Here is a 15197-nt window from a genome sequence, read left to right as displayed (position 1 = left end):
GACCGAAGAACCAGTAACAATAAAACATTCCTGTACTTGTTTAGGGGTTCATTTCAGGGAATATTTGCCAAGAGTATCGTTTTGTTTCCAATACTTGTTAAGGGTAGGGTTTCACAACAATACTTGTTAAGGGGTGCATTTTCAGAATATGGAAATTACGTGTTGAGGGTGCTTTTCGAGACCCCATGGTCGCGCATGGTATCCACTCGTGAATGGAAGTGGCCCCCCCCCCCCCCCCCCCCGGGTAACGACAAAATTGGTTGAGGGGGAGGTCAGTTTAATAAAGGTTAAGAGTACAAACTATCTTCAACAAATAACACATGTATCCTGATGTATTTTGGCACTTTTAATATAAATCTCTTTTCTTTCTCATAATAATGGTATCAAATGGTCTATTTTACGTGATGGAAATATCCTAATAAAACTCACAAAAACTTTGGAATTAACATTTAATTCATCCGTATCTGTGTACAAATCACTACAAACACCTCATTTGCTGTCTATATCTCATTTTTTATCCATTGTATCAACTTTGCCATTATTGTGAAACTTTATTTAAGAATCAAAAGTGCAAACATGATTATTCATCTTTCTTTCAGAATCTATCAAAACGCCTGTTTGTTCATAAAATAAAATACTATGAGTGTGTATTACATGAATTTTAGGTATGAAATGTATACATCTAATTTGATTTACTCATAAAATACATGTATCTGACTAATCACTGTTCAAATGAAAAAAGCACACAATCGACAGAATTTAATTTCATTCAATACAGACAATCATATCATTAAAATATTTTCTTCAAGATCAAATTTAAAATTATTAGTTTCCCACCCTCCATGTCAGGAGTCAAACTAGTCTTTAAACAAGGATGTCTGTCTGATGTGATGTATATATAAGCTAGCAAGGGACTAAAAGGAGACTATTCCCAAAACCTTGGTAAAGGTTCACACATCCTGTGATAGAGAGTATTCACTCCGGCCTGTCACACATCTTGTCTAGTCTTGTCTCCCAGTCTATGTGTGGCATCAAAATATAACCTAAGTCACAGGGACTTGTTAAAAGGCTAGACACTAGCCAGCACGCATTATTTATTACGGGTAAATTTTTTTAACTAGAAGAGGGACAATTAGTAAAAATTACAGTCTAAAATACGGGTTCTATTGTATAAAAGGTACTATTATGGTAACTTCCCCAGGTAATGATAACTATTAAAGAATCCTTGAATTTGATTGGCTGTTATGTATTGTTCCCATGGTAATTAATGTTACCATTATAGTAATGTTTCCTTCATTTAATCTACTTTATTATTTTACTTGGATAATAAATAAATAAATTGATTGCAATACCAAAGATAAATCTGCCACACATTTAAAAACAAATTTAAAAACCAAACGCAAACCATAAACATGCATTTCATTGGCTCAAAATAAGATTGTAACTGTACGGTTCACTAAACTACAAACCTAATACTGATACACATCATTCCCATGGACAAACCTGAGAAGGATTAAACAATCACATTTCAAAATAAACTTTCAAAATTTCATTCTTTTTTTAATCATTTTGTTCACACAGTGAATTGTATATATGAAAATCAGATTAGCTTATCATGCACACATTTATCTGAAATATATACCTTTCTTTCTAGAGATATTCATACGTAATCTCTAATTGCATTTAGAAAAGCTACATGATTTCACACATTCCATTCGAGCAGATAATTGAAATATTCATTATTTCCTTTTCTTTTAACAATTTTGCAGTGTTATTCTAATTTCATTCTAATATTTCCTTGATTCAACTTGATTTGAAAGTGGAGTACCAGAGAATAAGATCTAACTGACAAGATTTTTAAAGTTTCCTATACTAGCATATTTTCCATTTGTTTTATTGATGGTTGATAATGCACATTAAGTTAAATAGAGCTGGACATGAGTAACCCTTGGCAAGAATTATCATAATGAGGAGTCAAATCACATTATATACACATAACATGGTATTCATGAACTTATCAATAACATAAGAATTACCAAACAACTGATCACTATACACATAATGTTAAAATAATTGTCTAAATATCAGAAAGGAAAATTCTTACAATGTGTACACATGTGTATGATTCAAAATGTTGACAAAAGAAATTAAAAGGAGAGCCAAATAGACTTGAAATATTTTCTAAAAGAATTGATCAAAATCCAGTAAAAAAATATTCCTTTTGTATAGAGCTAAAACAAAAAATGAACATAAACGAAAACTTAAGAATGTAATTGTGTCGTGTAGCTCATAAACCAAAGATGAATTCAATCTTCATTCATCCATCAAATTGTGAATTTGTGATTAAAATAACAAAATAGTTAAAAATATCAGTTGATGGTGAATTGCTTGCTTGTATTGTAAACACATCAAAACAATGCTCCCCCATTCCCCTTTAAAATACCAGAAATTAAAAGGAAACAGGTTTGAGCAAAATCATTTGGCAGGAATATTATCTCATATACCTATGAGCACAGTCTAATATGTGAAAGTCTTACTGAGTCAAATCTAGTGAGTAAGACCATCATCACTTCCAATTTAAGTTTCATGGGTAATTTGATTGAATCGCCTTTCTCTTTATATCTAGATAGTGTGTACAAACACTCATGTACCTACATGTAAAGATGAATTCTGCTGAAATCTGATTTAACATTGTTTTAATAAACTTAATGAGTTTTACAATGTCATATCTATGGAAAGAACATTCTCATAAATTGGGCTCCATAAGCAATAAAACAAAATATTATCAGGAAAGGAGTCAGGAGATTAAAACTGATAACATCCCATCATAAACTAAAAACATTACTTTAAAAAAATTGATGACAAAATCCCCCAAATGAACACTGAGACCTTTGGCAAGTGACAATTTTTTCAAGAATATGTAATCACTCATCATTTTTCTTAGAGGACAGTCAATAAGATAAACACTCCTACCAAATTAGTTTGCTAAAAACTATATCATTGTTGATGCGACATTTACTCAAATGACAATTGCTCCTATCCTAATATCTCTGAAGATATATAGAGAGGGTTGTGAGAGGGTCAATGTTAGGTATCATGTTTGGTTTAATGTGAAGATTTTCAGAAGGAGCATTGTTGCAGGAGCAAACATGATGTAATTGCATTTATTATTTGGAAGATACTTAATTTTATTGTGATAAGATCTATTCTAACATTAGTGGGCCTCAACATTCAGACAATGGAAATTCAAACATTCTCCATTTTGAAAATGTCTTTTTACTACTATTAGGTATATCTATTAAAATTCCCCAAACTATAATGAAACTATTTGAGATATGCATAGTTACTTTTTTTTCAACAAATATCAAAAGAGACATTTTGTGATACATGATTGACATGAATAAAGACTATCAAGTCAAAACAAAGCTTTTTTGACTAAACTAAGTCAGTCAAAACAAAAATAAGCAAATGTTAAGATTCATTATCATTTTATGTAGAATACATATTTACAATTGTATGTACAATGTATGAAAACAGATGAATTATCCTCAGTAAATCTCTCTTACTCACATGTAGAAATAGACAATCATGGTTATCATTTTAAGAGTCGCAAAGAGTTGTATCAAAAAGTTGAGCCGTAAAATATGGAAAAATTGACTAGAAATTGTTTGCTTGTTGTTCCTGAGTAGATTCAGCTGGGGAGATTAACATTCCTCAAACATTTGCCAAAATAGAAACTACAAAAAGGCAATTGTATTGTAATATATCATTTTACATGTATTATACAAGTTATAACCAAAACCAATGGTTAATACTATGCTTCCTCTGTTATAACACAGATATTATCTCCTAGCCTAGAATTAATATCCCAGTTGCATTCAGTATAATATGCATCACAGCACTAGTCAAATCAATGCGTGTTCAATATGGTATACATGTCAGAATAACTGTATGTAAAACACCTTTAAGGACACAGTCTCAATAGTTACTTTTCATTTCATACAGACTGCAATGGATACAACAAATATAAAAGAAACCTGTGCATGGCAAGTAAGCAAGGAAAGTAACAATTTACAATCACAAACATTTTAAACATGAACAACATAATCTATTCCAAAAAGAATATCTTTAAAGTGCAAATCAGTGGTTTGTTTATAATGCAACACTTTTTACAAATATATTAGTATCACTTTCTTTTGATATAGAGCTCATACACTAACCTTTATCAGATGATAACATCTCATCCTATGTCAATACCACTCTTGAAAATAAAACATATCAGGCAAGTTGTCTCTCTTTATAATGTTTGGCGTTTGGAAAAAGGTTTTTGAAAGATTTTCAGACCTTAAGCTAGTGTGTATCTTGTAGATTGATATCATAACTAAAGACCTCAAGCTAGAGTATTTCTTGTAGATTGATATCATAACTAAAGACCTCAAACTAGAGTGTTTATTGTAGATTGATATCATAACTAAAGACCTCAAGCTAGAGTGTATTGTAGATTGATATCATAACTAAAGACCTCAAGCTAGAGTGTATCTTGTAGATTGATATCATAACTAAAGACCTCAAGCTAGTGTGTCTCTATAAATCTTGTAGAATGGTATCACAACTCAAGACATGAAGTTAAGATGTATCTTGTAATCTTGTAGATTAAGACCTCAATCTAGTGTGTATCTTGGTATCATAACTCAATACCTTTAGTGACTGATGCTTCAAGTGAGATATTGAATTCATCTAGTTGCATGAGTAGACTGCAGAGGAAGTCTAGATGATGAGGAGAATGGAAGAATGAACATTCATCATACATGTTCTTAGTGACCGGTGTCTCAGCAAGGACTGGTAACCATTGATGAAGAAGATGATCTCTGTGTAAAAAAAAAACAATCAAGTACAATCTCTATCACAATATATTCAAGTCAAACTTTCATATCTATGTATGATCTATTTAAGGTGACTGTAAAATACATATTTCAAATAGACCAGAATAGATCATGTCAGTTATCCCTCCCATGCAATAATATTCACTATAGTTTTGTGTTTTGATATGTGTAGAGGTCCAGCATGATGAGATGATTATGGTTTATGTGTAGATATTCCACAGGAGCAAAACCAACTCTGTAACTCACATGCACACCTTGAAGTTTAAATTTCACTTAGAATGGGCTCCTAACCCCCATAACCTTATAACCCCAAATAGTTTAAAGCATTGGAAAATGAATATGCTCACATGAGCAAAATTTAATGTTGATCTATCAATAGGCCTGAAATTCATTAAAAAAAAAAAAAAACCCAGAAAGATGGACCACCAAAACCAATCATCAAATAGGGCAGAGACTAATCAGGCCTGTATGTCTGAACTCCAGTATAACATACACCATGGTCTAACTCTGTGCTAAAATTAGGAGAACCTAAAAATACAATTTTTTTGTTTACTTTGTTTGTTTCTCATCCTTACTGGGTTCTTTCCCCATGTTATAATGGTGCACAAAAATAATCCAGTTTATGATTCCTAACCAATTATTGATGAATTGGCAACCAGATGTAATGACAAATTTGAATCTCTACTGTTAGAGATGAAAGTCATAATTGACAATTCATAACTAGAAACCAGAATACAAGACTCACCTTATACCAAGGCAGACTAGAAGCTGTAACTTTCCATCTTTGCCAACAGTCTCAGCGTACCTATTGATCTGATGAAGTGTTAGACAGAATGTCCTTCGAGCTCGTTTCTCTTGACGTGAACTAAACCGGCCTTCCTCATCCTGGTCTAAGCTGTCTAAATACCGAGCAACTTTCTCTGTAAATAAATGGACAATAATACTCCAATTAAATTTAGTACACAATTTCACATTTCAGAAAATTAGGGCCATATTTTGAAGTCCGGTTTAACATAAGCTACGGTCTAACTCTGAGCTAAAATTATGGAAAGTCAGAATTCTGTTTACATTATATGTTCTTATGTTTGCTGTGCTCGCATATCACTTTGAAATAGTGAAGGCAACTGTTTTCATTATCATTCCTAAACAGTTATGAATGATCTAAATGTCAATGGAGCTGATACATAGATCTTCTCCCTATTGAGACCAGAGTTTAAATTAAACCTGAATTTAGACTATGTGTCAAACATCAGGCAAGTCAATATTTCTATTGGAATGAGCTAACCCAAGATGAGCCCTCAAACAATTCCTCAGAAACAAGGTTTTCATTATACATCATGACCTCTGTGTGGTAAGGTTTTCATTATACATCATGACCTCTGTGTGGTAAGGTTTTCATTGTACATCATGACCTCTGTGTGGTAAGGTTTTCATTGTACATCATGACCTCTGTGTGGTAAGGTTTTCATTGTACATCATGACCTCTGTGTGGTAAGGTTTTCATTGTACATCATGACCTCTGTGTGGTAAGGTTTTCATTGTACATCATGACCTCTGTGTGGTAAGGTTTTCATTGTACATCATGACCTCTGTGTGGTAAGGTTTTCATTGTACATCATGACCTCTGTGTGGTAAGGTTTTCATTGTACATCATGACCTCTGTGTGGTAAGGTTTTCATTGTACATCATGACCTCTGTGTGGTAAGGTTTTCATTGTACATCATGACCTCTGTGTGGTTAGGTTTTCATTGTATATCATGACCTCTGTGTGGTAAGGTTTTCATTGTACATCATGACCTCTGTGTGGTAAGGTTTTCATTGTATATCATGACCTCTGTGTGGTAAGGTTTTCATTGTACATCATGACCTCTGTGTGGTTAGGTTTTCATTGTATATCATGACCTCTGTGTGGTAAGGTTTTCATTGTATATCATGACCTCTGTGTGGAAAGGTTTTCATTGTACATCATGACCTCTGTGTGGTAAGGTTTTCATTGTATATCATGACCTCTGTGTGGTAAGGTTTTCATTGTACATCATGACCTCTGTGTGGTAAGGTTTTCATTGTACATCATGACCTCTGTGTGGTAAGGTTTTCATTGTACATCATGACCTCTGTGTGGTAAGGTTTTCATTGTACATCATGACCTCTGTGTGGTAAGGTTTTCATTGTATATCATGACCTCTGTGTGGTAAGGTTTTCTTTGTACATCATGACCTCTGTGTGGTAAGGTTTTCATTGTACATCATGACCTCTGTGTGGTAAGGTTTTCATTGTACATCATGACCTCTGTGTGGTAAGGTTTTCATTGTACATCATGACCTCTGTGTGGTAAGGTTTTCATTGTACATCATGACCTCTGTGTGGTAAGGTTTTCATTGTACATCATGACCTCTGTGTGGTAAGGTTTTCATTGTACATCATGACCTCTGTGTGGTAAGGTTTTCATTGTATATCATGACCTCTGTGTGGTAAGGTTTTCATTGTACATCATGACCTCTGTGTGGTAAGGTTTTCTTTGTACATCATGACCTCTGTGTGGTAAGGTTTTCATTGTACATCATGACCTCTGTGTGGTAAGGTTTTCATTGTACATCATGACCTCTGTGTGGTAAGGTTTTCATTGTACATCATGACCTCTGTGTGGTAAGGTTTTCATTGTACATCATGACCTCTGTGTGGTAAGGTTTTCATTATACATCATGACCTCTGTGTGGTAAGGTTTTCATTGTACATCATGACCTCTGTGTGGTAAGGTTTTCATTATATATCATGACCTCTGTGTGGTAAGGTTTTCATTATACATCATGACCTCTGTGTGGTAAGGTTTTCATTGTACATCATGACCTCTGTGTGGTAAGGTTTTCATTGTACATCATGACCTCTGTGTGGTAAGGTTTTCATTATACATCATGACCTCTGTGTGGTAAGGTTTTCATTGTACATCATGACCTCTGTGTGGTAAGGTTTTCATTGTACATCATGACCTCTGTGTGGTAAGGTTTTCATTGTACATCATGACCTCTGTGTGGTAAGGTTTTCATTGTATATCATGACCTCTGTGTGGTAAGGTTTTCATTGTACATCATGACCTCTGTGTGGTAAGGTTTTCATTGTACATCATGACCTCTGTGTGGTAAGGTTTTCATTGTACATCATGACCTCTGTGTGGTAAGGTTTTCATTGTACATCATGACCTCTGTGTGGTAAGGTTTTCATTGTATATCATGACCTCTGTGTGGTAAGGTTTTCATTGTACATCATGACCTGTGTGGTTAGGTTTTCATTGTACATCATGACCTCTGTGTGGTAAGGTTTTCATTGTACATCATGACCTCTGTGTGGTTAGGTTTTCATTGTACATCATGACCTGTGTGGTAAGGTTTTCATTGTATATCATGACCTCTGTGTGGTAAGGTTTTCATTGTATATCATGACCTCTGTGTGGTAAGGTTTTCATTATATATCATGACCTCTGTGTGGTAAGGTTTTCATTGTACATCATGACCTCTGTGTGGTAAGGTTTTCATTATACATCATGACCTGTGTGGTTAGGTTTTCATTGTATATCATGACCTCTGTGTGGTAAGGTTTTCATTGTACATCATGACCTCTGTGTGGTAAGGTTTTCATTGTATATCATGACCTCTGTGTGGTAAGGTTTTCATTGTACATCATGACCTGTGTGGTTAGGTTTTCATTGTATATCATGACCTCTGTGTGGTTAGGTTTTCATTGTATATCATGACCTCTGTGTGGTAAGGTTTTCATTGTATATCATGACCTCTGTGTGGTAAGGTTTTCATTGTACATCATGACCTGTGTGGTTAGGTTTTCATTGTACATCATGACCTGTGTGGTAAGGTTTTCATTGTATATCATGACCTCTGTGTGGTAAGGTTTTCATTGTATATCATGACCTCTGTGTGGTAAGGTTTTCATTGTATATCATGACCTCTGTGTGGTAAGGTTTTCATTGTACATCATGACCTCTGTGTGGTAAGGTTTTCATTGTACATCATGACCTGTGTGGTAAGGTTTTCATTGTACATCATGACCTCTGTGTGGTAAGGTTTTCATTGTACATCATGACCTCTGTGTGGTAAGGTTTTCATTGTACATCATGACCTCTGTGTGGTAAGGTTTTCATTATACATCATGACCTGTGTGGTAAGGTTTTCATTGTATATCATGACCTCTGTGTGGTAAGGTTTTCATTGTACATCATGACCTCTGTGTGGTAAGGTTTTCATTATACATCATGACCTCTGTGTGGTAAGGTTTTCATTGTACATCATGACCTCTGTGTGGTAAGGTTTTCATTGTACATCATGACCTCTGTGGTAAGGTTTTCATTGTACATCATGACCTCTGTGTGGTAAGGTTTTCATTGTACATCATGACCTCTGTGTGGTAAGGTTTTCATTGTATATCATGACCTCTGTGTGGTAAGGTTTTCATTGTACATCATGACCTGTGTGGTAAGGTTTTCATTGTATATCATGACCTCTGTGTGGTAAGGTTTTCATTGTACATCATGACCTCTGTGTGGTAAGGTTTTCATTGTATATCATGACCTCTGTGTGGTAAGGTTTTCATTGTACATCATGACCTGTGTGGTAAGGTTTTCATTGTACATCATGACCTGTGTGGTAAGGTTTTCATTGTACATCATGACCTCTGTGTGGTAAGGTTTTCATTATATATCATGACCTCTGTGTGGTAAGGTTTTCATTGTACATCATGACCTGTGTGATAAGGTTTTCATTGTATATCATGACCTGTGTGGTAAGGTTTTCATTGTATATCATGACCTCTGTGTGGTAAGGTTTTCATTGTATATCATGACCTCTGTGTGGTAAGGTTTTCATTGTACATCATGACCTCTGTGTGGTAAGGTTTTCATTGTATATCATGACCTGTGTGGTAAGGTTTTCATTATACATCATGACCTCTGTGGTAAGGTTTTCATTGTACATCATGACCTCTGTGTGGTAAGGTTTTCATTGTACATCATGACCTCTGTGTGGTTAGGTTTTCATTGTACATCATGACCTCTGTGTGGTAAGGTTTTCATTGTATATCATGACCTCTGTGTGGTAAGGTTTTCATTGTACATCATGACCTCTGTGTGGTAAGGTTTTCATTGTATATCATGACCTCTGTGGTAAGGTTTTCATTGTACATCATGACCTGTGTGGTAAGGTTTTCATTGTATATCATGACCTCTGTGTGGTAAGGTTTTCATTGTACATCATGACCTCTGTGTGGTAAGGTTTTCATTGTACATCATGACCTCTGTGTGGTAAGGTTTTCATTGTACATCATGACCTCTGTGTGGTAAGGTTTTCATTATACATCATGACCTCTGTGGTAAGGTTTTCATTGTACATCATGACCTGTGTGGTTAGGTTTTCATTATACATCATGACCTCTGTGTGGTAAGGTTTTCATTGTACATCATGACCTGTGTGGTAAGGTTTTCATTGTACATCATGACCTCTGTGTGGTAAGGTTTTCATTGTACATCATGACCTCTGTGTGGTAAGGTTTTCATTGTACATCATGACCTCTGTGTGGTAAGGTTTTCATTGTACATCATGACCTCTGTGTGGTTAGGTTTTCATTGTATATCATGACCTCTGTGTGGTAAGGTTTTCATTGTATATCATGACCTGTGTGGTTAGGTTTTCATTGTACATCATGACCTCTGTGTGGTAAGGTTTTCATTGTACATCATGACCTCTGTGTGGTAAGGTTTTCATTGTACATCATGACCTCTGTGTGGTTAGGTTTTCATTGTATATCATGACCTCTGTGTGGTAAGGTTTTCATTATACATCATGACCTCTGTGTGGTAAGGTTTTCATTGTACATCATGACCTCTGTGTGGTAAGGTTTTCATTGTATATCATGACCTCTGTGTGGTAAGGTTTTCATTGTACATCATGACCTCTGTGTGGTAAGGTTTTCATTGTACATCATGACCTCTGTGTGGTAAGGTTTTCATTGTACATCATGACCTGTGTGGTAAGGTTTTCATTGTACATCATGACCTGTGTGGTAAGGTTTTCATTGTACATCATGACCTCTGTGTGGTAAGGTTTTCATTGTACATCATGACCTCTGTGTGGTAAGGTTTTCATTGTACATCATGACCTCTGTGTGGTAAGGTTTTCATTGTACATCATGACCTCTGTGTGGTTAGGTTTTCATTGTACATCATGACCTCTGTGTGGTAAGGTTTTCATTGTACATCATGACCTCTGTGTGGTAAGGTTTTCATTGTACATCATGACCTCTGTGTGGTAAGGTTTTCATTGTACATCATGACCTCTGTGTGGTAAGGTTTTCATTATACATCATGACCTCTGTGGTAAGGTTTTCATTGTATATCATGACCTCTGTGTGGTAAGGTTTTCATTGTACATCATGACCTCTGTGTGGTAAGGTTTTCATTGTACATCATGACCTCTGTGTGGTAAGGTTTTCATTGTACATCATGACCTCTGTGTGGTAAGGTTTTCATTGTACATCATGACCTCTGTGTGGTAAGGTTTTCATTGTACATCATGACCTCTGTGTGGTGTATATACACTCCTTATAAGACAAAATCCAGATATGAAAATAATAATTTTGATGCTTACCTAGGAAATCCCAGATGAAGAAGTTATTCCTGAAGAGTCTAGATGATCTGAACCCATACTGTAGAACTAAGTCCATACATTTAACCAGACCAAACTCACCACAGAGTAGCACTGTTAACTGACCACGCTAAACAAATAGACAGAGAGAAAAAGTGCCATTCAATTGCCGTTATTACTTTATCCATGCTAATACCAAAAACTAAATTACTTTTAGAAAAGTAACTCTTGATTATGGTCAAAATTGTTACTCTTCGCCTAAAATATAACCTGTTAACCCTGACAGCCAAGAAAAGAAAAAAATTACTCAATAATTTCCAGAAATAGATTGTTTCTTCAATTTCCTATTACTACTAGATGATTTTTTTACAGATATGAGACCATATGGTTTACAATAATAATTTTCTTTTGACCCAAATATTGTATTTTTACTTAGAGACTACTTACAGAGGACTTTCCAAGCCCTCTACACTAAGAAGATATAAACCAAGATGTAGCTATCAATTATGATGAGTCATGCAAAATTATATATACAAGCTAATGTTTAGATCTTTTGCATAGTGTAATTTTTAGGTTTTTAGGACAATTTTTTTTTCATATTTATAGCATCTTTATATATACAAGAGAAATGTTGCTTAAATAGTGTCTGTGGATGGTGCATGCACTCTACAAATATATTTAAGAACTGACACTGACATTACTTCTACTTTTTTGTTCAAATCAATCATAAACCTATCTATATATTATAAGGAGGGATTATTGCAAGTCTGCCCTCTACACATTTTGAATATGAATGACAGTTTGGGCACTATGATCAAACCTTTTTCGCTTTATATCATCATCTACATACAGTAGAGTTTCCTCTTTGTGAAAAACATCATGAATACAATGCCTTTTATCTTTTGAGCACTTCTATAGATTCATCAACATTTTTTTACACCCAACCCAAATTTTCTCAAATTTGAATTCTTGAACTGCTGGAGCCATGGTAATTTGAGAGCATTACATATTTTCATATGAACTAATCATCTGAGGAATAAATAGATCCAGGGGTAGTTGGTCATACTTTGTTGAACTGCTCTTTAGAATCAAAGAAGTTCTTAAATCTAAGGGTATTTTTGAAGTACCTCTTTCTCTGGTTTGTAGAAATGCTTGACGATATTATTGACAGCATCAGTCAAGAGTTCTTGGATAGCATTCTGGTCTAGCTTATGAGGAACTCGAGGTGGCGGGGATGGGGAACTACTAGCACTGGCACTGGACCTTCTGGCATGGGTTCGTCTCGGTGTGGTATTTGATCCCCAGAAGTGATCGCCTTCATAGTCGATGATCGGAGGGATAAACTCCGCCACTAGAAGACGTTCTAGACTTCCATCATCAACACTACGTCCTATCCATCTACCACAGGGGAACCTAGTTCATCAAATTTAAATAAGTATTTTCAAAATAACTAAAAATATATGGATTCGACTTAAGTTACTGAAAAAGAAACCCTTTCAAAATAAAACTGACAAATAATCATAGATCTTTGTCCATAATCTAAATTATCAAGTAGAAGGTTGCTTCTGAAAAATATCAAGGCATATCTAAATTCAAACAAAACTCTAAAAATATATTTATGTTTATACAATTTCAAAGAACACATAATGATGTATAAAAACATAACATGACAATAACTTTTTAAATGAAATTTAACAATATACATGCAATCAACATCCAATGCCTGAGGATTAAATAAAAAGAAATCATTAATATTGTTTAAAGAATCTCCTCATTGAAAATGAGAATAAGCTCCAATAAATTAGGTATTATGTTTACTACATGCACTATATCACTACAAATTGTGTATGCATATCTAATATCTGATATATTATATAACATCTTTATGAACGTTCTTTGTGTTTGCTGCAAAATCACTTAACATGTAATATAAATTAAGACTTATTCAACTTTTCTTTTTAAATCAGGAGTATACTGTATATCATCAAATGAAAGGCAAAAATAAGAACTCACTTGTATGCATGTCCAGTGATTTCGTTCCTGATGTAGATATAATCTACTAACCATCGAGGTAAGAGACCTGCATTATCATGTCCTATCTGAAGGGTTGTTAGGACGCCAAGGTTAGCATGCTGGTAATCAAAAGAAAAATGAGATATCACTCAAGACAAACCTTTCTCATCAATGTTAGCAGAAGTCTTAATGGACCAGTGAATGCTCAGAACATAAAATAGATTACCCAACATTCATCACAAATTATTGTTGAGCCCATTTCCTGTTAGACTTTCATGCAATAACATTTTCAAAACAATTCTCAAAGGATATGGGAATTCACACAAACACACAATCTTTATGAATAATTAATTGGTGAAAGAAATCCAACTTCATAATTTAACTAGACAAATAAATTCCCTTTAATCATTTGTAAAAATAAAAGATAAATATCAGTTGCAGTTACGATATCAAAGAGAGTTTGAATAGATTCCAATACAATACCACCCAACTACCTGTTTGTTTAAAAAAAATATATGCGAATGATTCTTGTAAAAATAGCTTGGAACTTAAAAAAAAAACAAGAATAACATTTGAGCCTGATGTTGGGTCTTTTCACATGCAATACTAATACACTGTCCCACATGTGCTTATCTGTGTTGGTGATCTTCAGAGTAATCGTTTTTCAGCTTAGATTTGATTCTTTCACAAAGTTCAGTTAATGCAAACTGTACCTGATCTAAATCTACAATGATATAATTAACCTTGACTTTACAGAGTTTCTTATGAAATCAGTGTTTACTACAATAACTTTCATTTATCTTTAAATAAAGGATAAAAAATGAGCACCAGCAAGATGTATTCCCTGATCAACATGGACAATACAGAACAATGCTCTATGGCTGCAACACACTTGATGCTGCCAAGGTATTAACATTTGCTGCATTAAATTTGGCAATATCACTGATAAATATCAATTAACTTTTCCATAGCATGTAGCCTGAACTCTCAATAGCCAGTCCAGCTCAACTTGTTCACCATTGTCCATAGTGAAATCCTCTAACAGAAATAAACAAACTCAAATAACGGGCATACTTCATTTACTTTTCGGCCAGCAATGCCATATAACAATCAACATTTTTTTTTTTACCATATTTTCCCGAATCATACTTCTCTTCATGAATTGCTTATGTCATCATAATCAAAGAGCATTATTACATTTCAAGGAAACAGAAATCACTTCAGAAAGGTCCCACATGTAAGTCTAACATTCATATTGTTTTAATAGGTTTCAGCCTGGATATGACCCTATATTCCCTCTTCTCTTTGTTTCCTCTAAAAATTTGACCAGACTGTCTTTTATAGCTCACCTGAAAGGTAAAATCCTGAGCATTCTTTGGTATGTGTATAACAGGTGTTTGTAGCATCTCTCCAGTCACCTGTAGCCATGGATTGGCCGTTGTTGGCGCCTGAAACTTACGACTCTGGCTAATCAGCACCCGATACGTCACCACTAGAAGTCAATCAGAAAAAAGTTCAGATAGAAAAAGGTGGCAAATTATTCAAAATATGTGGTACTATGTCAAAAAAAACCTGCTCACATTAGGATGTTAACGTTCTAGGGATTTTAAAAGATTCTGGTACGATGATCTCTGGGCAATGATAAATATCTAAATGG

The 15197-nt window shown here is 34.6% G+C and overlaps 1 protein-coding gene across 2 annotated transcripts in view; it reads right to left on the bottom strand.

Moving 5' to 3' along the window:
• Positions 1 to 340: 340 nt before the first annotated feature.
• The window catches only part of LOC121405782 (DENN domain-containing protein 5B-like), a 78740-nt gene continuing 63883 nt past the window's right edge, over positions 341 to 15197 (bottom strand). For both annotated transcript variants that reach the window (XM_041596733.1, XM_041596734.1), the window contains 6 exons: positions 14890 to 15032; positions 13541 to 13659; positions 12655 to 12940; positions 11531 to 11657; positions 5629 to 5803; positions 341 to 4868 (listed from right to left, as the gene is read on the bottom strand). In XM_041596733.1, coding sequence (XP_041452667.1) covers positions 4685 to 4868; positions 5629 to 5803; positions 11531 to 11657; positions 12655 to 12940; positions 13541 to 13659; positions 14890 to 15032 — 1034 coding nt within the window. In that variant the 3' untranslated portion in view covers positions 341 to 4684. The remainder of the gene's footprint in view (positions 4869 to 5628; positions 5804 to 11530; positions 11658 to 12654; positions 12941 to 13540; positions 13660 to 14889; positions 15033 to 15197) is intronic.

Source organism: Lytechinus variegatus, chromosome 19 (genome assembly GCF_018143015.1).
Source record: "Lytechinus variegatus isolate NC3 chromosome 19, Lvar_3.0, whole genome shotgun sequence".
Lineage (NCBI taxonomy): Eukaryota > Metazoa > Echinodermata > Echinoidea > Temnopleuroida > Toxopneustidae > Lytechinus > Lytechinus variegatus.
Note: the sequence above shows the minus strand (reverse complement) of the source record. Positions and strands in the feature narration are given on the sequence as shown.